Source organism: Hirundo rustica, chromosome 3 (genome assembly GCF_015227805.2).
Source record: "Hirundo rustica isolate bHirRus1 chromosome 3, bHirRus1.pri.v3, whole genome shotgun sequence".
Taxonomy (NCBI): Eukaryota; Metazoa; Chordata; class Aves; order Passeriformes; family Hirundinidae; genus Hirundo; species Hirundo rustica.
The window spans coordinates 31,351,679-31,374,108 of NC_053452.1; the positions used below are offsets into that span (position 1 = coordinate 31,351,679).

The 22,430-nt window shown below is 42.9% G+C and overlaps 1 protein-coding gene across 1 annotated transcript in view; it reads right to left on the bottom strand.

Moving 5' to 3' along the window:
• The window catches only part of GLP1R (glucagon like peptide 1 receptor), an 84,165-nt gene extending 65,353 nt beyond the window's left edge, over positions 1-18,812 (bottom strand). The window contains exon 1 of the mRNA XM_040059928.2: positions 18,721-18,812. Coding sequence (XP_039915862.1) covers positions 18,721-18,792 — 72 coding nt within the window. The 5' untranslated portion in view covers positions 18,793-18,812. The remainder of the gene's footprint in view (positions 1-18,720) is intronic.
• Positions 18,813-22,430: the final 3,618 nt, after the last annotated feature.

Here is a 22,430-nt window from a genome sequence, read left to right on the forward strand (position 1 = left end):
TTCCTCTGAGCCAGGGAAGCTGACTACAGAAGTACAGACAGGTCAAGTTGAATCACAGACTTTCCTTGCCCTAGGACTGCAAAGCAAATTATGAACCACCCTATTGCTACAGGAATCGGCTCAGGTTATTTCTCCTATCTGCTGCATTAACCTTGCATACCAAATACCCAAATACTAATATGCAGTCCCTCTTGTGCAGTCAGTGCCAGAATCTCTGGCTACAGTTGAATCAGCAGCAAAGGATCTATGCATTAGTTCTGCAAGGCAATCCCACAAGCTACAATGCTTCTGCCCCCAAACAGTGGCAGAAGAGAGGAACGTGAAGGCAAGATTTAACTTCTATTTTTTCAAAAGCTTATCCCCACCCCATCTTCAGGCCACTTGTAGCAGGCTTTGATTGCCATCAGCTGGGATCTCATTACATCACTTTGTCAATACATGGGAAATCAGTGTACTCTCTTCGTTCACCAGCCCCGGGGCTGGATCTTACTTCTGTACTTCAGTCAGACAGCACAACCCTTCAGTCCTGCAGGTCTGCTGTGGGCAACAGCCAGTTTGACAGACAGCCATAACTCTCCACAGAAATCAGCCTGCCTCCACCTCATTCCTCCTTTCCTTCCCTTAACACTCCCCAAGGTATATGCAGCAAAAGAGGATCGTGATTTAAGCTACACAAGCCAACTGCAATTGTGTTGATGTTAAAGCTGACAGGACTTCCATTTCTTGCCACTTTTCCTTGGGGACACCTTCAAAATGAAGGAGAAAGTGAGCAGCAGAGGAAGATTGCTGTTCAAACAGTAAGCACACTGGTTTTCAGAAAGCAAGAGACAGTATAAAGCCCAAGAGAAATGCAGCTTGGTAAGACAAGCAAAGAAAAACATGCAGAGAGTTCCAAGTAAACTGTCCAGCCTGGACAAAGGAAAACACAAAAGAGACATCCCTCCAGTCAAGTCTCCAAATTATTCATTTTGAGGAAGGTGAAGCTGTGCACAAGGCTTCCCCTCCACCCAGCTCCAATTTTAAAAGCACTGAGGGAAGCAGTGACCATGCAGTAATAAAGCTGAAAATAGATAGGTCACTTAAAGGAATTAAACTCACTCCATGTTACTAGTTTCACAGCTACATGTTTCCCCACCTGACACTAACCTTAAATCAAGCAGCACTCGTAGGAACAGAATACATTCACAGAGAAGATGCTAGAGAAAAAAACAGATAGCAGAGGCTTGGCTTGACATGTATTTTTAAAGGAAAAGTTTTCTCTGGGTGAACCTGCTCTGCAAAAGACTTATGTTTTCATTTCAGTTCACCCTTAAAATGTACTTCTGAAGCACTGGGTCATCTCATAGCGTAACTATTAGCATTTAAAGTAGCATAAACCAGCACCACTGTTCAAAGCAATGGTTTCTCTGTGCCCAGAGAAAGGTGGTGATTTTCTCCCCCACACCTTGCTCCCCTTGTCTCCTTATGCCTTATGATGCACTCATACCATCAGCCCTGCAAGCCAAACAGCCTTACTCTCAGAGGTAAAATTAAACAGGAAAAATACTTGACAGGCTAAGTGTTGCTGTGAAGCAGAGACAAATGCAGCATAGCTCACAGTGAGACATAAGAATAATCTTAATTATCCACCATCTTAGAAGTGCATATATAAGCTATGTAGCATATAAACTGAATTACCATTATCAAAAAGGATGAGCTAGTAGTCAAATGTGTTACTCAAAAGAGGACTTCAACAACTGGAGAAATAGCCCCTATATTTTCCTCATCTACACTCCCTACCATACAGTTCATGATTTTCCCCCTTTTCCTTGCAACCACGGTGACCTTGAGTCCAAAGGACTCTTGTAACAAAGACATCAATTTCCCCCCCAGCAGCTTCTAGAGCCTCACACCCACTGTTGCATCCATCTCACACGTGCCAGCTTGACCAGTAAACACCCTTCAGAAACAGATCTAATCTTGACTTGAAGACTCCAAGTGACCAAGAACCCACTGCACTCTGAGGCTAGCTGCCACTGTGGTTTGTCACCCTCAGTATGGAATTCCTCAACTGGTTTCTGGTCTGAGTTAAATTAACCCTACAAATGACTTTGTGTAAAAGCAACTACCTTGAAAAACATGAAGTATGTCACAATAGTTTTAATAAAAAAGATGGATGTGAAGTAATTAAAATTGTATCTGCCTCAATTTTCCCAGGATAACAGGTTGGTTAATATTTATGAGGTTAGATAACTTTTCAGTCTTTTCACAAAACTGGTGGATGCATATCAGATTAAATGGTTAAGAGTTACTGGTGAAAGCAAATAGAAATTGAATTTTTCATAGATTGCTACCATTATGTATCACCACACTGTTGTGGAGCCTGGCAAAGGAGAGTCCAGGCTCCACCACCCCACTGCAATTAAGTTGGTTTCTGATACAGAAGCCAGTTGTCCTTTAGCATCAGAGTATGCAGACTTGTTAGACAGTTTTATCTCCATTAATATTTTTGAAACTTGTTGGTTTGTACTTGTTGCCATCAGCTCCCTTACCTTTTCATTATACATAACCGCTGGAGTTATTTAGCCACCACTTCCATTTCTCACCAGAATGGTTTACATTCTGAGAAGACATCTGCAGGGCTGGAGGTATTGGGGACACCATCAGCATCACTATCTCCTCAAAGTTAAAAATACTTGTACTTTACACATGATAATGTTTTCCTTTCATGCAATTTTTACTCTTTCAGCTGCAGATGTTAGCTTACTTTTTCTTCCTCCTTTTCCAGTTAGAAGGAATGAACTGGGTAAACAAGTCAAAATCTGTAGATGGAAGTGCTGCAGTATCAGGGCTGTAGATCACATCTGCTTTTAGAGATTGGCAAAAGCTTTCATGCCTGAACATCTTGCCCAAAAAAATACATCTGTTCCTTGCAGCTACCGAAGTGGCACACTGCTGTACTACAGACAACAGTCCCTTTTTCACCGCAGGCATCTTTTTTGCTTTCGCATTGTAGATTTTGAGGGCAGAAAGTTCACTGAAACACTCAGATTTAAAATAGGTCAATAAGCCACTATATGTGAAACTTCTGCTCAAACATCACTACATAAGTAAGAACACTCATTACCCAGGTACAATTAAAAGTACTAACTGGAAAAGAAAGGAAAAGTCGGCTCCAAAAACAGTCTGGAAATGGCTGAAAAATAAAAACCCTTGTGTTCTAACAACCTGCAGGAACAGCTTCTGTTCAGGTCCCTAAGATGCATCCTCCTCCTTTATGGCAACCAGGATTTTTTCAGATGCAGTAAGTAAGTCCTTGTGCATGCAAACCTCCTGCAACATCCTTTATACAACAACAATCCCCAGTTATTGAAATAAGCAAGTCAGAAAATAATGAAGTTAAATCCTTTAAAATTCCTGTCTCCAAAATGATAGATCATTCAGCTATAAAGAGTTCAAAAAGGAGGAAGAAAAATAGTCAAAAGAACATTTTTTATTGACATTTCAAAACCAAAACACAAATGCTCACCACTACAATATAGGGAGGCTCCAGGTGAGCCCAGGATCTCTGTAGGCTAATCATTATATACCAAGAAGCGTGTGGGGGCGGGAACTTACTAAAAATCTCCATCTTAACTGGACTTGCTTAGAAGTATCCATTATCATGGAATTCAAGGGAGGAAACAACACGGCCAAAAAAGGCAGTAACTCACCACATGGAGGACAGGAAGACAACACTGGCCAGAGCTGGGACATGCTCCCTAGAGGGGCCCACTAGATGAGCAGCTTGGGCAAGCAGACAAACACACAGCAGACAGGCCAGCTTGTCTGCTTTGTTTCTACCAGAACTTTTAATGGAAAGGACACTAACCCACAGAACATTTCTCTTGTCAGATTCCTTGGACCAGAAATAGTCAAAAACTTAAGAAGGCGCCAGGGTGGAGGAGAAGACAGATGAGAGGGAAAGGACAGCTAAAGAGAAAATTATTTAGTCAAGACCAAAGTAGGATGACACTCTCCATTCCCAACTGTTCAAATAGTTTATTTTCCAGTTTGGATCATAAAACTAAATAAAAGATAAGCATTGCAAAATAAGCACGAAGCATTTAGATCTCAATGGTAGTGGAAGTTGAATATTTCCACGTCGGCTGCCTGTCATCCGATACTTGACAGTGTTCCAAGCTTGCTGCAAATTTGCTATGAAATTATCTTCTCATTTCCCAGTGACAGTCTGCTGTCCATGCTGTCCTTCACATAATACTTTTCTTCTGTGCTGATCCCAGCTGTCCATTGAGCAGGATACAGATACTTTGGACAATATAATAAATTTGGTTTTTTCACAATTTGGTTTTGCTCCAAATATTTCCAGCATGACAAAAATAGGAGAAAGAGGGAAGAATAAGAAGAGCTATAAATTAAAGACAACCAAAAAACTCCAGAGGCCATAAAGTAGCATCAACATAAAGATCACCATCTCAGATGTAATTTGGGGATAAGAGAAAATATTTGGAATTCAGAATTTTTATCCAAGTTCTTTCCAGCACGCTAACTGGAAATTTAGTTTCTCCTTGATCTGCAAGTACAAAGGCTCTCTCTCCTTCCCCATACAGTACAGGCATATTAACGAATTATTCAAAAATGTGAATTTTCTTTAAGGCTTTACTTAAGCATTATGCCAAGCAGCTCAGCCATGGTAAAGCCACAATTAAAGAGAAGTGTAAGTCTTTCTGTTGAAGAAAAACTACAGAGTATTTTTAAAGACAGAGGAAAGACACAACACAGCAAAGCTTAAAGCCAAGTTGTGAACTAAGCTGCTGAACCTCAGAATTCCACATGCAGTGGGCAATGCAAAACACAGACATGAAAGAAACTTGAATTGAAAGCTTGAGGAAGTAGAAAGTTAACCTCATGAACTATAAATGAGGTTTACATTAGCTTTGTTCTCCCAATATTACAGCCTTCAAGCTCCCTCAGCAGTATGTGTAGCACCAACTGACAGCTTGGTTTGTTACTAAGCACCTGGCTCTGAAGAATATAGTGTTTAATAGTAAAAATAGTCTCATTGATGAAGATCTCTCTTGTGCAGCTGTAACCCCTTCTCCACCAGTAATCAATTATACAGGAACTGAGAACATTTTCAGACAAACACAGTCCTTCAGCCTTGACTCAATATAAAAAGCAATTCGTCCTCTACTGCTTTCTGTAGCTATTACAGATATGTCCAAGGCACCCATCATATTAGTATTCAAACACACAGACTTGGTGAATTAAGTGCACACAGAAGAAAGCACTACCACTCCTTCCCCATAACAGGTATTTGGAAGGGGTCATCTTACCAAATGGATTATCTCCACACACACATATTTCTAATAGCAAAAGTGACAACAGCTCCTACTTCCTATGCAAAATGTAAGGCAACACTAATCTGTTTCCCTATTCAATAATTAATATGCAAAACCACAGGAATGTTACTCACCTGACTCAAGCTCACTAAAATGAAGAGAGCAAGATAATGAAAGTCTGCAACTGTAAATCCTTTCATGCCAGATAGTAAAAGAAAAAAAGAAACTTTCCCAAGGCGCCCAAATCTGGGTATTTTTCATCAGCAGCTACAAGTGTTCCAACAGACTTGATGAAGGGCTACATTTAACACAAATCTTGAGACACTTCTGCTTCTTTTCTCACCTGACTATTCCATTCTCTAGTTCTGAAAGAAAGCCTTTATTTGAAAGCACAAACACCATATCAGCTGAAAAAAACTTATGAGTGACCCACAAGTTACAGTTAGGCAGATTCCTTGTCACCAACAACCACTGTCTTGGATGGCACCTCTCCCTTGATTGCCCGGACTAACCATGACTGCTACAGCAACAAGATGGGCAGCTTGCTCCCCACATTCTCCTCTTCCTATGTAAAGAAGTTTGAGTCCTACCCCCAAAGAGGACCTCAACTATATTCTGCAGCTGAAAGCACAAACTTCCCACCCATCCTGACACAGGAATTAATTTCTGTTGAAAAACATATTCTGACTGGGTTTTCAAAGAGTTTCCCTAAAATGCACCATACATACCCTTCAAGACAAAAACAAGCAAACCAACCCCCATCCCAAAACCCCTCTCTATCATCGTTCTAGGAAGAGGAAGAACATCCTGGAAGATCACAGTAAAGGACCAGAGGTGAGACATTTGGAAAGTCTCTGACACCCTTTTGCAAAAACCAAGCACAAGTCAAAGCTGCACTAACACAAGACTTCCTTTGCAGAAAATTAACAGTCGATTATTTTAAGAGCTTCCTCTAGAACGAATATGTAGGGGAAGAGATTAATCCATGTACTCATTTGCCTATTTCCTTACTCAGTGTTTAATTGCTGGTGTGATCTTGTAAAGGTCTATTTGAGTCCAACCTAAGGTGATTTTAAGTCTACTAGACAGAGACTTATTAGACCTTTTCACCTCAAAAAAAAGCTCAGATTGTTGAAATACCACAATAAATTCAGTTTATGGCTAATTAAGATGGATGAATGCTGGCAGAGTGCAAAAGACAACAGGAGCAAGGAACAAGACAAAAGCTTCATTCAAACATTACAGGATGTCCCACCACTCATTTAGTATAAGCAACAAGTAGGAAAACAGATCAGGAAATACAGATCTCTGACAGCTCAATGACCCATTGGCATTGATATTACCTTACACAAATAAACAGCTAAGGGGCCCTGCTTGAGCAAGAAGGTTGAGCCAGATTATCTTCAGAGGTTCCTTCCAACCTCAACCATTCTGTGGTTCCAATGTCATTTAGGTATCAAAACAAGTAAGAAATTAAGAAATGCAGTTTCCAACTCCAGCTTTGTTTTCTGCTATTTAAAACCTTCTCTACTATTGCAAAGCCATTAAGTTAAGAGTTCAAACTATTAAGCTAACATTCCTTTACCATTACATCTTATTAGTAATAAAATCAGTTTTATTTTACAGAGCTTTAATAGCCTCATTCATTACCACCAGGTGTCTTAATCCCCAAAGAGCAATGAACAAATACAGAGCACACTGAATAGTTACAGAATCATTATTCTACTTCTAGTACAAGTTTCTTCTAGTACAAGGTTCTCCTCTAAATAACTACAGTTAATTGAAAGAAAAAATTGCTGCCCCTTGGAAGCCCACAGGGAGCAAAGCTGTATGCAACTGAATGCAGGTTTTTCAAGTTTCCTGCATCAACTTTTACTCAATTCAACTAAAACAGGATTGCCGAGATCTAGGCTCAAAGCACATCCATCAAAACAATAAATGTGTTGGAATTTCATTTTCTGAAATACTGTTTGAACAGGATGTTACCTTTGTATCTGAAAGCCATCCATGCCATCTTGGTATTACATTTAGAGACATCATACATATTAAGAATTTAGGGATTTTTGAAAGAAGTCCACTACAAACACATCTCAATTTATTTGCTGTGCAATTTATAACAGTGTCACTGTAAACAGCACATAATAGCATCCTGTCTTCTCTTTTTTTTCCTCCAGAGTGTACTCTGCCTGCAGTGTTGCTGAGATTAAAAGGAATGGGATCTTTGTTATTCTTAGAGTGATGCATTTCAAAGGGTACTTGATGAATTTGTCTTCATTAAAAAATGGTAATGAAAAGAGCAGTATATTAGGGAGTATCACAGCATCTGACAAAAGCAAAGACCAATTGATATTTCAAGTCATTTAGACCAAATACTACATTTAATTTTCCCATCCCAAGGGATAAAACCTAAAAGCTTACTTCGTTCTGCATAACAAGCTTTATACAGCAGAGCAATTTTATTTGGGAGGAATAGGACTGAAGCAGGAAGATGGAGATTGACCGATGTGATTATCACTGATCTAGTGATACATAGCTATATATCTTATCTGTAACCCATCCACAGCTCTATCAACATCCTTTCAGAGGTGACTTGGGAGGAAATGTAAGGGCTTTACAGGGTCTGGCTCCTTCCTCAACAGCAGTAGTACCTCTGATGATTCTGGGGCATAGGAAAAAAGCTGTTACCCTCCTATATATTGGTGTTCCCATCACACTTCATGCTTCCCATTCAATTTCACACTCTGAAGCAGAGTAAAAAATTCTAACACTGATGCTTATGTTCTCATTCTCTCTGAAATGTACAAAATGTGGATTCCTACGTACAAACCTCTTCAGGACAATGATCAGTCCGTAGAGAAGTCACAGCCAAGCCATAAAGGCAACATGTTTCTGGACTTTGCAAACATGACAGATACTTTGCTCTGCCACCCTATCCCAGCTCTCAAGGTGCTACTCTGAGCCTGAACAACACAAAGATCACATTGGGATGAGCACATTAATAATGTCAAAGTAGTTGTGGAATAGAACATTCTGTAACCTATAAACCAAGCCTTTTGAGTTTCCTGGTTTTCCCCCTCCAATTAGACAAAGTAAGACACCTGATACTTCTCAATGCTTCTGTACACTCAACCCTTTCTGCATATCAAAGTGACTTACAGCAACTCTTCAGTAGCTTCTGTACAATACTCTTGACATGTCAGAGAAACAAAGTTATCAATTTCCATCCTGAAGAAAATCTATGAAGAGGTTACTGCATTGCCAGGAGCCTGTGCATGTCAGGAAACTAATCTTGTGAAAGAGAACTACAGATATCAGGCACATCAGTCTCTCCCAGAAGATCTGAAAGGTAACAAGAACTACTTTTTCACACCACATCTTAGTAGTTAACATTAAACCTGTACTTCAGAATTTCTACCAGGCACCTGCAGAAGCAGCAAACACCCAAAGGGAGTAAGTCTTCTGCCATTACTTTGCCTGCAGAAGTTCAGAGACAGTCTCCTTTAAAGGAGAGCGCAAAAACACCTGCTGGGTTGCTGACAATACACACGGCACACTGTGCCTAGGATTTATCATCCACTCAATGAAAAGCTAGGAAAGAGACTACTGTCACAGAAGGATACTAGACAGAAGTCAAGAGAAACTCATTCTAATGTCTCCAACCCTTCCCCAGCATTGGGGCTTTAGAGATGAACTGCAGCACAGCATGCAATATTAAGCCACAACCACCAAGGCTGCTCCTAACATGAACATCAAATGTATTCCTGTATGCTTTGTGCATACATGACATCAACTGTAACAAGTGAATTAAAAACCAGTCTCCCCATCTAACTGAGCCCAAACCCTTTGTCATTTCTGCTCTCCATTAAAAGCTGACTATGTCATCCTGAAAAATATTAGATTTGGTGATAAGATCTTTGCAATTGCAGGGACACACCATACCCCCTTCACCTACTATCCTCCTAATGCCTTATATAGTTACAGAAAACTTTGAATTAAAAAAGAGATGTTCTAGAATGCCTTAGAAGTACAGTTCTGTTTTAGAGTGATTTTCAAGTTTGCTTGGGTTTTTTTGAAGCTGATCACAGGTTTTGTCACCCAAAGGTAATAAGGTAATCCTCTAGCTTGTGTGCTTTATAAGGTCCTTAGAGAACTGTGGCCCCATTGCTGCAGCTGAGAAGTCATGTAGTTGTCAACTATCCTTTATGTCCCCTAGTCACACCCTATATGGTCATAAAGTCCAACTACACTCATTTTATAAGGGCTTCTTTCAGATGTCAAGAAAGATTGATTTGCTAAAACAGATGAGCATGTGTAAAATTTAACTCAGTCTGGTTACATGAGAAATAAACTCTCAAACTCAGTTGTAAAAAAGTTGAGCTGCAATTGAACAACTGGAATATGCTTTAATAAAAAAAAAAAACCAAAAAAAAAACCCAAAAAAACCCACACACACAAATGAAACAAACAAAAAAAAAAAAAAAAAAAAAAACACAAAAACAAAAACAAAAAAAAAAAAAAAAAAAAAAAAAAAAAAAACACAAAAACAACAACAACCAGTTTTCATAAAGAAATTATATGTAAGGATGAAAATAGCATCCAGCAGATGCTGGCCACAACAAGAGCAGTGCTGATACCTATGGAGCAGAATGGGAGTAGGAATATCAGCAAAAGAAAGAATTTGACAGTTGTTTCCTGTAATATGTAAAGTTTACTGTTAGGAGGACTCAGAGGAAAAGTAAGATTAATGAAAATTATATCATTAAATAACCTGGTTTTAAGACTGGGTTTTAGAGGTGCTATCCACCCCTTTCATGGGAATGACTTCTGTACATCTCTTGCATGCTTGGCAGACATCAGGGTAAAGCTTGACATCCATTCCTCAACTTGCTTCAGCACATACACCATGCTCACAGGTAGCTGGACCACTTTTCAAGGCACCAGGGAAATACTCACCCCAAGAAGAGCCAGAGCAGCTGGGAGGGCTCTTCTAGCATGCTCTGGTGTAAGAGGACAGTTCCACATGCTTGTGCCCTGCACCAGAGACACACTCAATGCAAAAGTCTCAGTGCTCACCATTCTTCCCACTTAGAGAAGGATTTACAGGACAGCACTGCTCTCCCTCAGGCTGCTCACATAAGTGTTTTGGTTTACCTGATGCCAGGCCTTTCAGTTTGATTCGGCTTCCAGACTGATGTACTGAGTAGTACCAGAACTTCAGGTGTCAGAGGAGTTACCAAATCATCCTAGTCAGAAATTGAAGTCTTAAAAAGAGCAAGATTTTCAGAGATTGTCCCATGCAGATGTGTCCATATACACACGCCACATCCCCCTTATTGTTTGCCCTAAACTCATTAAATCTAACAAAGAAACTGCTTCATGGAGAGAAGGGGCAGCTGGGGAGGTGGGGGAGAAGGAGAGAAGCAGTGCAGTTTTACAGAAGGGACAGGGAGAAATGAGCCTGAACAACAGTAAGAGGTGAGCAGATATGCCCCAACTGCAACAAAATTTAGATGACAAGCTAACTCATGCTCACTTGTTCTCTAAAGAACCAGAGAAGCAGAAGGCAGTGGAAAAAGGCAGGCCACCAAAAGAGTCATAAGCTTCTAAGCTGTGCTCAAAGGATTCATAGTTTCATACTATGAATGAAAAAGGTTCTTATACAAAGGTCCCAACTCTTCAGGTGCTGCCAAGGCAAAACAAGGCAGATTCCTTTTTCTGAACTTGTCCTACAGTGCAGCAGAGAGCACATAGGCAAAAGAATATCTATCAATAATAGAATGCAAGTTTCAAAAATTGTCCTGAAATTATCAGAGAAGGTACTGGGAGAGTGGCAGGACATGTGCACAAGTAAGACAAGACAAGAACAGAATAGAGATGAGCTCAATGAACAGATGAGCACAAGACAAAAATATGGTAATTCTAAAAGCCAGCATAAAACAATTGAGGAAAAATATGGTGAGAAGGCGAACTAACAATGAAATGCAATCAATTGTAAGAAAAACAGCAGTCAATACCAGACTACACTAAGACAGCAATCGATTATCAATAAATTATGGTGAAACAGCAATAAAATGTAGTCAGTAAAATGACCAGTTGAAGGAAATACTCTTTTTCACATGTCTAAACTCCAATTTCCTCTACACAATTACCATATTTTTGATTGTTCATTCAATTAAATTAAGCCTCTGTTTTTTCTATACAATAACTGCAATATTTAAAATACTGTTAAGAAGCCATATTTGACCTTGGGGCAGGGGCTGCTCACAAGGTTTCATGTAAACCTTCGGGAAAGAGCTATTCACGTTATCATGGCCACACTTAAGGAACCTGTATCGATTCATTCACGTACATCAGAGGCAATGGCAGTTGTTTGCTTCTTTGGGAAGATGACCATAAAGGTTAAGGGGAAGACAACTGGTGGAAATCTAATCAGGTTCTCCTCCACAAAGATGTGCCATACTGTATCCCTGGAACACTGTCCTTAAGGCTTACTGAAGTCCCAATAAAACTGCAGGGGGTTTCCTTTTCACAGAATATCTAGGTTGGAAAAGACCTTCAAGATCATCAAGTCCAACTCATGCCCTAACACCTCAACTAGATCATAGCATCGAGTGCCACATCCAGTCTTTTTTTAAAAATGTCCATGGATGGTGACTCCACCACTTCCCCAGGCAGACTATTCAAGAACTTTATCACTCCTTCCGTGAAAAACTTTTTCCTAATATCCACCCTGTATTTCCCTTGACACAGCCTGAGACTGTGTCCTCTCGTTCTGTCAGTTGCTGCCTGGAGAAAGAGACCAACCCCCAGCTGTCCACAACCACCCTTCAGGGAGTTGTTGAGAGTGATAAGGTCATCTCTGAGTCTCCTTTTCTCCAGTCTAAACACCCCCAGCTCCCTCAGTCGTTCCTCACAGGGTTTGTGCTCCAAGCCCCTCACCAGTCTCGTTGCCTCCTCTGGACTCTCTCAAGCATCTCAATGTCCTTCCTAAACTGAGGGGCCCAGAACTGGACACAGCACTCAAGGTGTGGCCTCACCAGTGCCGAGTACAGGGGAAGAATGACCTCTCTGCTCCTGCTGGCCACCCCATTCCTGATCCAGGCCAGGATGCCACTGGCCCTCTTGGCCACCTGGGCACACTGCTGGCTCATGTTCAGCTGCTGGCACCAGTGCCCCCAGGTCCCTTTCCTCCTGGGCACTGTCCAGCCACACCTTCCCCAGCCTATAACGCTGCAGGGGGTTATTGTGGCCAAAGTGCAGGACTCAGCACTTGGACTTATTAAACTTCATCTTGTTAGACTCTGCCCATCCATCCAGCTGTTCCAGATCTCTCTGTTGAGCCGTCCTACCTTCCAACAGATCGACACACGCTCCCAGCTTAGTGTCATCTGCAGATTTACTAATGAAAGACTCAATACCCTCATTCATGTCATCAATAAAAATATTGAACAGAGCTGGTCCCAGCACAGATCCCTGAGGGACACCACTGGTGACTGGCCCCAGCTGGATGCAGCACCGTTCACCACCACTCTCTGGGCCCGGCCATCCAGCCAGTTCCTAACCCAGCACAGAGTGCTCCTGTCCACACCACGGGCTGCCAGCTTATCCAGGAGTGTGCTGTGGGAGACAGTGTCAAAGGCTTTGCTGAAGTCCAAATAAACAACATTCACAGCCCTTCCTGCATCCACCAGGCAGGTCACCTGGTCATAAAAGGAGACCAGGTTGGTCACACATGACCTACCTCTCCTAAACCCATGCTGGCTGGGCCTGAGACCCTGGCCACCCTGTAAATTCTGTGTGATGACACTCATTATAAACTGTTCCATTATCTTGCCAGGTACTGAGGTCAGGCTGAGTGATCTCTAATTACCAGGATCCTCCCTCCCACCCTTTTTGTGAATGAGTGTCACACTGGCCAGTTTCCAGTGAGCCAGGACTGTTGGTAAATGATGGGGAGTGGCTTTGCAAACTCATCTGCCAGCTCCCTCCTCACCCTGGGATGGATCCCATCTGGGCCCATAGATTTATGAGTATCCAAGCATCTCAGCAGTTCTCTGACTGCCTCCTCTTGAATAATGGGGGGACCATTCTGTTCCCTGACACCATCAACCAACCCACGAGAACAGCTGTCTTGAAGGCAAGTTGTCTCTTCACTAAAAACTGAGGCAAAGAAGGCATTAAGCACTTTTGCATGGGTCTGTACCCCTAACAGGAAGAGCAGGTTCATCTACATTCTTTCAGCAGAGGAAGCAGTGGGCTTTTTGTGTTTATGCTTACAAACCACAGATCATGATGCTGCTGCAACTTTTTCTGGAGATTGCTCTCCCACTGTGAAGATCAACACGTATTTCCTAAGCTCCTCCACATTCACACCAAGGCAAGGGATCACTGGAATGCAGCAATCATAGCCCAGTGTGGTTGAAATTCATAAATACCACTTTCCAACACTGAACAAAACGAGGCATTCAAAGAACAGTATTTAGCAGCCACCATCACACTTTTTTTCACCCTTCATAAGTTCAAATTTGCTGCATATAAAACTATGATATTTGAAGGGGTTACCTTCTATTTGGCAAGCTAGAGATCCCTAGATACTGCTTACCCATCCTTCTCCTACTGGGAAGCACTGGATGCAAGCAATAAACTCTGTCTTTTTCAGTAGCAAGGTTAGGAAGTTTTATTTAATGAAATGAGTTCCTGACCAATGTTTTAATTTGGGCTCACAACATTGTAGAGCTCAAATAAAAAGTCTCTTATCTACTTGGCTGACTTTTTTTTTTTCCAATACAGAGACATACCTGCTATTGTGTACACCTACTTTTGTTAAGACACAAACTAATAGAACTGATGTACTGCACAAGGAAAATTGAGCAGGCAGCCTTGGTGGCAGCACGTACACTGGTTTATCACAAAAATGCAAAAGCTGTTCATGAAGGAAGATGGTAACAGCTTTCATTTCCCTACAGCACTGCAGAAGGAAACAATCAGTTTTGAAAAGGACTATTTCCAAGTTAAAAACTAATGAGGGCCCCGTGATTTCAGAAATAACAGCTCCTCCTGGTGTGTCCTCTCAAGTAACTGGCAATCAATCAATGCAGCAAATTAAAACCCTATTTATACAGGCTCCTAGAAACAGGATATGATACAATACCTTTAAAAATCTGTCAGAAGGCAGAGAACTGTTTATGTTCTGTATAGCAGGCCCAGTTTCACTGAACTTTATCTCAGCTATAAAGTAATAACTCTCAGAGGGCAGGAGGTTTAGTTTCGCAAAGCTCCATCACTTCCATCTCACTTTGAGAATACAAGTTCTTCTCACAAAGCAGAGCTACATGTGCTTGTACAGCCATAATATCTGTCCTTACATACCCAGCTGTATCTGTCTACACTTTCCCTCAAATACTTCTGTCCAAACTCTCAGATTCTCTCCTACTTTGGGAGGTAGGGATGTGGTGGTGGTGGTGCAGTCACAGCTACAGAATTAAGAGCTGTTTCACTAACTTAAACTTTCCTGGAACAGACATCAGAGCTTTTAAACAATGCCAAGTGCCAAGTCATTGTTCTGTTGTGTGAAATACAGTCCTTTCCCCTGGCCCTTGGAGATCACAGAACCATGGAATGACCTGGGTTGGAAGAGATTTTAAAGACGACCTAGTTCCAATCCCTCTGCCATGGGCAGGGACACCTTCTACTGGACCAGGCTGCTCAAAGCTCCATCCAGCTTGGACTTGAGCACTGACAGGGATGGGGCATCCACAGCTTCTCTGGGCCTGTTCCAGTGCCTCAATATCCTCACAGTAAAGAGCTCCTTCCTATCATCTAATCTAAAACTAGTCTCTTTCAGTTTGAAGACATTCATCCTTGCCCTGTCACTACATGCCCTAGTCCTAAGCTCCTTAAGGCTGAAATGCCATGTGTCATCCCCACCCCAACATAGTTATGTTTGGGATATTGCAGCAAGTATCTTTTTAATTTGTATAATGAGATTTGCTATGTTAGGCCATCTGGCTTTATAGCACACACACTATCACTAGCTTTATAAAGTTTCCAGAAAATTAAGAGTATTTTCATTACAAAACAAACAAAAAAAATCCCCACATTATTTTATGAATACATAAAGGTTTTAGCCACTTGGGACAGCAATTTAATCCACACTGAATTATATAATACAATCATCTAATTTAAGTTTTACACCATAATAATATAGTAATGAACTTAAATACCCTACAATATTAAGTTTTTAAGCACCTGGCCATATTCCTGGGAAAGCAGCCCATTACCTAGAAGCCAGCCAAGTATCCTTGAATAATAACTACAGCAAGATGGCCCAGTGTCAAACCTTGTCCACCCTTTCCTCCACTGCTTTCTATACCTCTGCCAGTATGCGCTGCTGACGCTGGTTTAGCATATTTTGATTTTCAGAGTGCAGGCAACAAAAACAAGACAAAACAATAGCTTTTGGGAGCAGAAAATGGAGAAAAGGAGTAACCCAGAACCTCCAGCCAACCTACTAATGGAGAGATTTTTACCCAGGTGAAGATCCAGCTACACAAGATACAGTCCAACCCACCATCCTCACTTCTGCAAGGCGTCACTAGTTTACAGGTTCACTTCTCTCTTTTTGTTTTTCAAACAAGCTCTATCTGGTCATTTTCCCACCCTAATGACTTTTAAAAACAGATCTACAGGACAGTGGTAGTCAGGAACCACAGTTCAGTTTTCTCAGCATTACGCCGTGTAACAGAAGACAAGAAGTCAAAACAGGCATTGTCATGCAAGCTTGGGCTGGGGCACACAGAACACTTTGGGGACCTCAGTGCCCTCAAGGGCAGAGTACAGCAGACTAACAAGGCATTTCAAACCACCTCACACTGCATCTTTTCCTTAAAGCCTATCAGGATTCAAAACTGGCCCTCCTGGAGAAAAATACCCCGTCCTATACACCCACAGTTAAAGAGGCAGATGCTGCACACAGAACCAAAAGCAGCCACGGCAGGCTTTGGAAGGGTGAGCAAGTAGCAGTAACTAACTGTACGTGCCCCTAACACCTGCAACCTCACAAAGTCATGCTGTTGATCGGGAGAACAGCTGGCTGCTGTATCTAAATAAGCCTCAGGAACACAATAGTAACTGAAAGCACCAGTAGCATACACACACCCACACTCAGTGTTGACATTTACGTGCGTCCTTTTCTATTCCCATACCAGAGCACTTCAGAAATGAGAGGTGAGGAGAGCAAAATATCTATAGCCTTTCCAGTGAATTAATCTGTTTCTACTTCTACCCAGACCACCTCAATTATTCACATTTAGCCTCCAATACAAAAGCAGGGGTAGTTTGAAGAACAGGACCCCTCATATCAGAGCTGTGGCACAGCTCTTTTCTGCTCTTCACTGACATTTAAACTACTTCTTCAAGATTATCTTATCAAACCTTTGAGCAAAGGTACTACACAGAAAAGTAGGATCTGAAATCCAAATCCAAGAGAGGGCCGGATGGCAGAGAAGCAGTGGCCAGCTGCCTGTCAGCTCTCTCAGCAGCAGGGCATCACTGCTCAAGGCCAAACAGGAAAGTACACAAGCTTGTCATCAGCAATGAGATTCTGCAATGCAGCCGTGTACTACCAACTCTTGGTCATTTTACTGCCCTCAATGCTGTAAGGAAGATCTAGACCTAGGAATTAACTGTCACCCTGCATTTAAGATGATGTCATGAAAGCAGCACCACATCAGATAAAAATTCTGGACTAAAATTCTTCTTCCTTCTACGTACATTTTCAGCTTTCTCTTCTTCCTCTTCCCTTCATCACTTGTTTGAGGGGGTGAGGGGAGAGAGGGAAAGTCAAACATTAGAGCACCAATACAATTCTTCCCTCAACTCTGTACCATCATTCTGTATCATCATTCTGCCCTCCTCTCCTGTCTTTCACAGAGTTTATTACCTGTTATTGCCTGTGCAGTGCTATTTTCAGTTTCCTTTAAATATCACCTTTACCACCATTCTAAATGGAACCTGAGAAAAGAATTCAGACAGCCAGAGTCTCATACTTCTATACACTTATGGCTAAGCAGAGTATTTCATTCAGTTTCTCAGCATACATAAGCACTATCCCTGCTCTAGAGAAGTTGTCAGATAAGACCCTCTAGTGTCAGAAAAGGCTATAAAAGTACTTGTTTTACTGCATGATTTTGTTAAAGTGTTGAGGCCACAGAAGCCTCTTTCTTCTCACCCACTCACAGTTTTTCACCCAGGTGAAGACGACCCCTTGGCTCAGAAATGTACTTCGCTCTGATTCTCTACTACTGGCAGCTCCACTATTAGCTCGTTCTGTGGTCGAAGCTCAAGTAACTCAGGGATTTCGCCTGTCAAATACGTCCACAGATGGAAGTTCCCCAGCCTCTCTGGGCCCTTCTTTCAGTGTTTGATCATCTTAATAATGAAGCGATTTTCCCAACAGGAGTTATGCCTAGGGCAAATTGTGCCTGTTGCACCTTTAAGGGCCTAAGGTAGACAGCGAGTAAAACAAACCCACCAAGAAAACCCAACCTGTTGGACAACCCTACAGGCTTAGCCCCAGTTTGGTATCAAACAGATCCTCTTAGTGCTGTATTGTAGGAATCTTTAACGCCAAATGCTTTCGGCAACTGGAAAGAAACTGGACAGCGCATTTGGTCCATCATCAGGTACACTGTCCTTTCCTTGACCTCTGCAGCCCACATCAGCTCTGAGCCCGTCCTTGCTCTCCCTACAGCAGTAGCCTCCTGCTGCCCCCTCAGCGTTGTAACCCCCATCCCTCCTCGTCAGTGTCTCTTGCCTCCCTGTCCCCAGTTCAACAAACAAGTCAGCCGTCTCAATCCATCATCCCTTCCCCGGCCCTTTCCCCATCGCCTCCTCCTGCTCTTTACACAGATAATATTTTGCTTTCCCACCCTCACGCTGTGTCACAGCCGACCCTACAATCCCCCGCCAGGATGCCGCTCTGGTTTTCCCACGGCACTACGTTTGTTTCCCATTACAGACACGCGTGTTATTTCCTGTGGGTGCCTGGGGGAGCATTATCTCGAGGGCAATGCCCTCGCAGCAGCAGCGTCTCCGCTTTCCCCCGCTCCGTTCGCCCCAAGCCCGCGCCCGCCCGCCCGCCGAGCCCCTCGGCGTGGCCGCACGCCTCCTACCCGGGACCCACGCACGGAGAACCCCCGGCGCTCCGGCCCCGCCGGCCGCCGCTTGGCGGGGGCGCCCAGAAAGTGACGGCTTTAGAACTTGGGACTTCTCTCCGAGTTGCGCCCGGAGCCGCGGCTCCGGCAGCGCCGCAGCGGAGCGCAGCTCCCACGGGATCCCCGGAGGGCGCCCGGCCGTGCCGGGGCAGCCCCGCGGGGCTCAGCCCAGCGCAGGCACTCACCCGCCTCACCGGGAGCGACCTTCCCGCGGCCGCCAGCAGCAGCACGGCGAAGCCGAGCGGCGAGGAGGGCATGTCCGGGGGCGGCCCCCCATGCGCGGGGGCCCGGCGAGGCTCCGGCCGCCGCTCCCCGCGGGCGCTCCGCGGCGGGCACAGCGGAGGAGCGGCAGACGCGCCGGGGCATCCGGCGGCCGCTTTTGTAGCGGCGGCGGAGGCGGGGAGGGGCCGGCCCAGGTACGGCCCGGCCCGGCCCGGCCCGGCCCCGCCCGACGGGGATGAGGAGCCGCCGCGGGTCGTGGTCGCTCCGCGGGCGGACGGGAGTCGGAGGCGGCGGCGCCGAGGGTCGTATCGGGGAGGGAGAGAGGGAAAGGGAAAAGTGGAGGCAGCGCCTCTGCGATCCCGACCCCCAGCTTTTCAACTTCTTATTTTCTTTTATTTTACTCTGAATCTGTTCAGTCTTGGGCATTTTGGTGACCTTCGTGCTGCTCGTGACGTCCAAGTTTTATTAGGTTTAATAATAGTGAATGCAATTATCCATTTATAACCTGAATTTGCAGAGCTGCACGGAGAGCAGATCGGAGCTTGGTTTCTAAATAGAAGGCGGGGCACAGGTCAGTCCCGGCAGTAGTAGGATGTGTAAATCTGGAGGATTTAGAATACTTATTTTCCTAGCGAAAGAAGGCTCTGAGTCAGCTTTGTGCTAGATTCATGTTGCTGTTCTTATTTATTCACTTTGCACTGACTGGTAGAACTAAACCTGCGCTAAAGCACCTATATTTGGTGACATTCTACACCAGAATCTGGAAGAAAGCCATCAGAGCTAGAAGGAAAGCTCAAAATTGAACCAGGAAGCGGGGAAAGTATTTCACGTTGGTCAGTTAGAGGCAGCTAGAATATAAACAAGTTAATAGCTTAAATATTAATGATGCATATGAATTTCAAATGCAACACAGCATCAGTCTGATGCTTTGGAAACATAACTAGTTAGAGCATCGGTGCTGTGAGGTCATGAAAGCACGAAATTCCTCAGAGTGTGAATTGCCAGGGCAGTGCTTAACAGCTAACTCCAGACAGAAAGAATCTGCCATGATGGTTTGGTTGCCTGAAGGCTGAAAAGGTATTTCCTTCAACTTTTCTAAAATGAGAGAAAATAAAGATTTTAAAAAATAATAAAATTACTACCATCAGGCCAGGCAACATAAACCTTTAAATAAAAAGAAAGAAACCTCTTCCACCTGGATAGCACTGCCTGCCTTAGTACGGTGCACCTATTTCACATGCTGATCTTTACTGCTCTCTATTGTTTCCCCACCAGGCTTATCAATAAAGTTTTCCAGTTAAGACCTCTGCTCCTGAGATGATTCCCAGCACCTGTGTGCAGCAGAGGGCTGGCTGCTTTTGCCAGATCTTAGTAGACTCGTGCCTCCATTGAAAAGCCTCATCAGGGCTACAACAGTGACATATATCCTGTTGGAAGCAGGAAATTTACTTTGGAGAATAACTCTGGTTTTCAGAAATAATCCAAGGTAGCTCTTCAGGTATGATGCCATCATACCAGGGGATGATGACCGATCAGCCAGCCAAAGACTAAGGCTTAACTATCACAGCCTACACTGTGTACCCTCTGCGTTACCCTTGTGGGTGGCGATGTGTGTGACTGATGTCAAGAAAGAATGAGTTGGCTGAAGGAGGAGGTGCTGAGGAGATTGGATGATCTGTTTAGGCTCCAAAGAACACACAGAATAGAGAAAATTATATAACCAGAAGTCTGAAGGACACCATGGCTGGAAAACCCCACTCTTGCCTTAACTGAGGGACATTTAAATATTAACAGGCAAACTCTGCATATGCTAATAAGCTCTATGAAGTACATGCTCTTGCATACATGACTATATGACTCAATTCCCCCCTTAGTTAATGGTATACAGAAGGAGGAGAAGGGGTATAAGATTGGGACGTGTACAAGCAGGGTAGAAATATCGCCTGGTTAGGAAGAAGACCCACAAGCACCTTGGAGACCATTGATGGGCTACTCTCCTCTCTTCTCCCTCCCTCCAAGCAAGGATACCTTTTTTGGTAAGCTTCTGCACACAATTATTATTATCATTACTATTATATCTCTATTGCATCAGGTGAATTTATCAACCTCATTTCTGAATCTGTATTTTTATTGCTTCACTAAACCACACTATTTGTGGATGTGTGATTGCACAAGTTCTTATTCACCACAACCAGACCTACACGGCTGAAACTGCAGTATTTGTGAGTCTGTGCTCGTTCCTATTGAACATGACCAGACTTAGGGCCAAGTTGGTTATAATCAGAAATCAATCCCAGCTGCACTCAGACCATCTGATCTCCGAGGTCCTGACGGAACACAAGGGAGTTTATTTTCTTGCCAAATTTCTATACTGTTAACAAAACCCGTGTTACGTATATGAATAGAGGAAAAAAAAACCCAAAGTAGATCAGAGTAAACTCTGAACAGGTGCATTTTCACTGTGCCCATTTAGAAGCTATTATCACAAGACTAAACAAATCTTGTTGACTGAAATGACTGTGTTAAAAGACAGGTCATTCTCCTAGAGTTGGAAAAGTATTTATTCAATAAATTCAAATCTTTTTTGTGGGGAAATACTGTTGAAAGTTGTCTCTCAAACCTGGGTCTGTTCGATTTTTGTCATATTTATTAATGTTTTTAATAATATTAAAATCTGACTTGATCTTTTATCAGCGATTATGCAAGAAAAGAAGAGTTTGAAAGTAAGTGAATCATTAAAATGATGTTATCCAAATTTGAAAGGAGCTGGGATCCTTTTAGTTTGAAAAATACAATGCAACGAGTTGATGAAGCTTTGTTCAACTTCAGAATTGTGTTTGTTGAGGCAAGCACTTCCTTTTCTGTAGCTGAAGGACTGCAGATGCTATTTAAAATGCTGGACTTTGTAAGTGCTCTCTTGTTCCCTTACCTTCCATCTGGACCAGACCTCTCATGTATTAAGGAGGAGCTGCCTTGAAGTTACACTGCAACGCAGGGATTATCATCCTTCTATGACCATTAAAGAATTCTTTATACAATTGACTATGTTTTGAGGACAAAACCGCATTTTGAAAAAGTCCAGTGTCTCTTTCAATAAACTCCTCTCCGCTGATAACCCCTTTCTGTGGAGGTGGCATAAATGTAACTGCAGGCAATACAGAAAGCCTTCTCAAAGATTTGGGCTCTCTGCTGTCTGAAGATTATCACCACTGGACTCGTATGTGCAGAAAGTAACATCCCTGTCCCACGAGACTGAGTGCTTTGTCTCTGAAACTTTCTGAAAAGGAAAATCTGTGTAAGGGAGAAATTGCGTGGTTCTGCTGTGACGTTTGCTGAGTAGCAGGTATTTTCTTAAGCTGCTATAGGCAGTATCCTAAGGAATATTATCAGTTTTAACTGCAAGTTATACACTTCATGCTTCTCCATGACCAGTAACTACTACCTTTTACAAACATCATCTTTCATAATACCTTTGTTTGGAATAGAGATATACTCTTGGATCTCAGTGCAAATGGATCTGAACTCTTAGTGGAATTTTATTCCTTTCTACCTTGTCCGCGTGTATTTAAAGTTGCAGGGTACGGGGTTGCTGACATTTGGAGAATAAAGTGTATTCTGAGACTCAGGATTTAAATGAAAACAGGAGGCAGTGGCTGGCCTGTTAAGTGGCTCT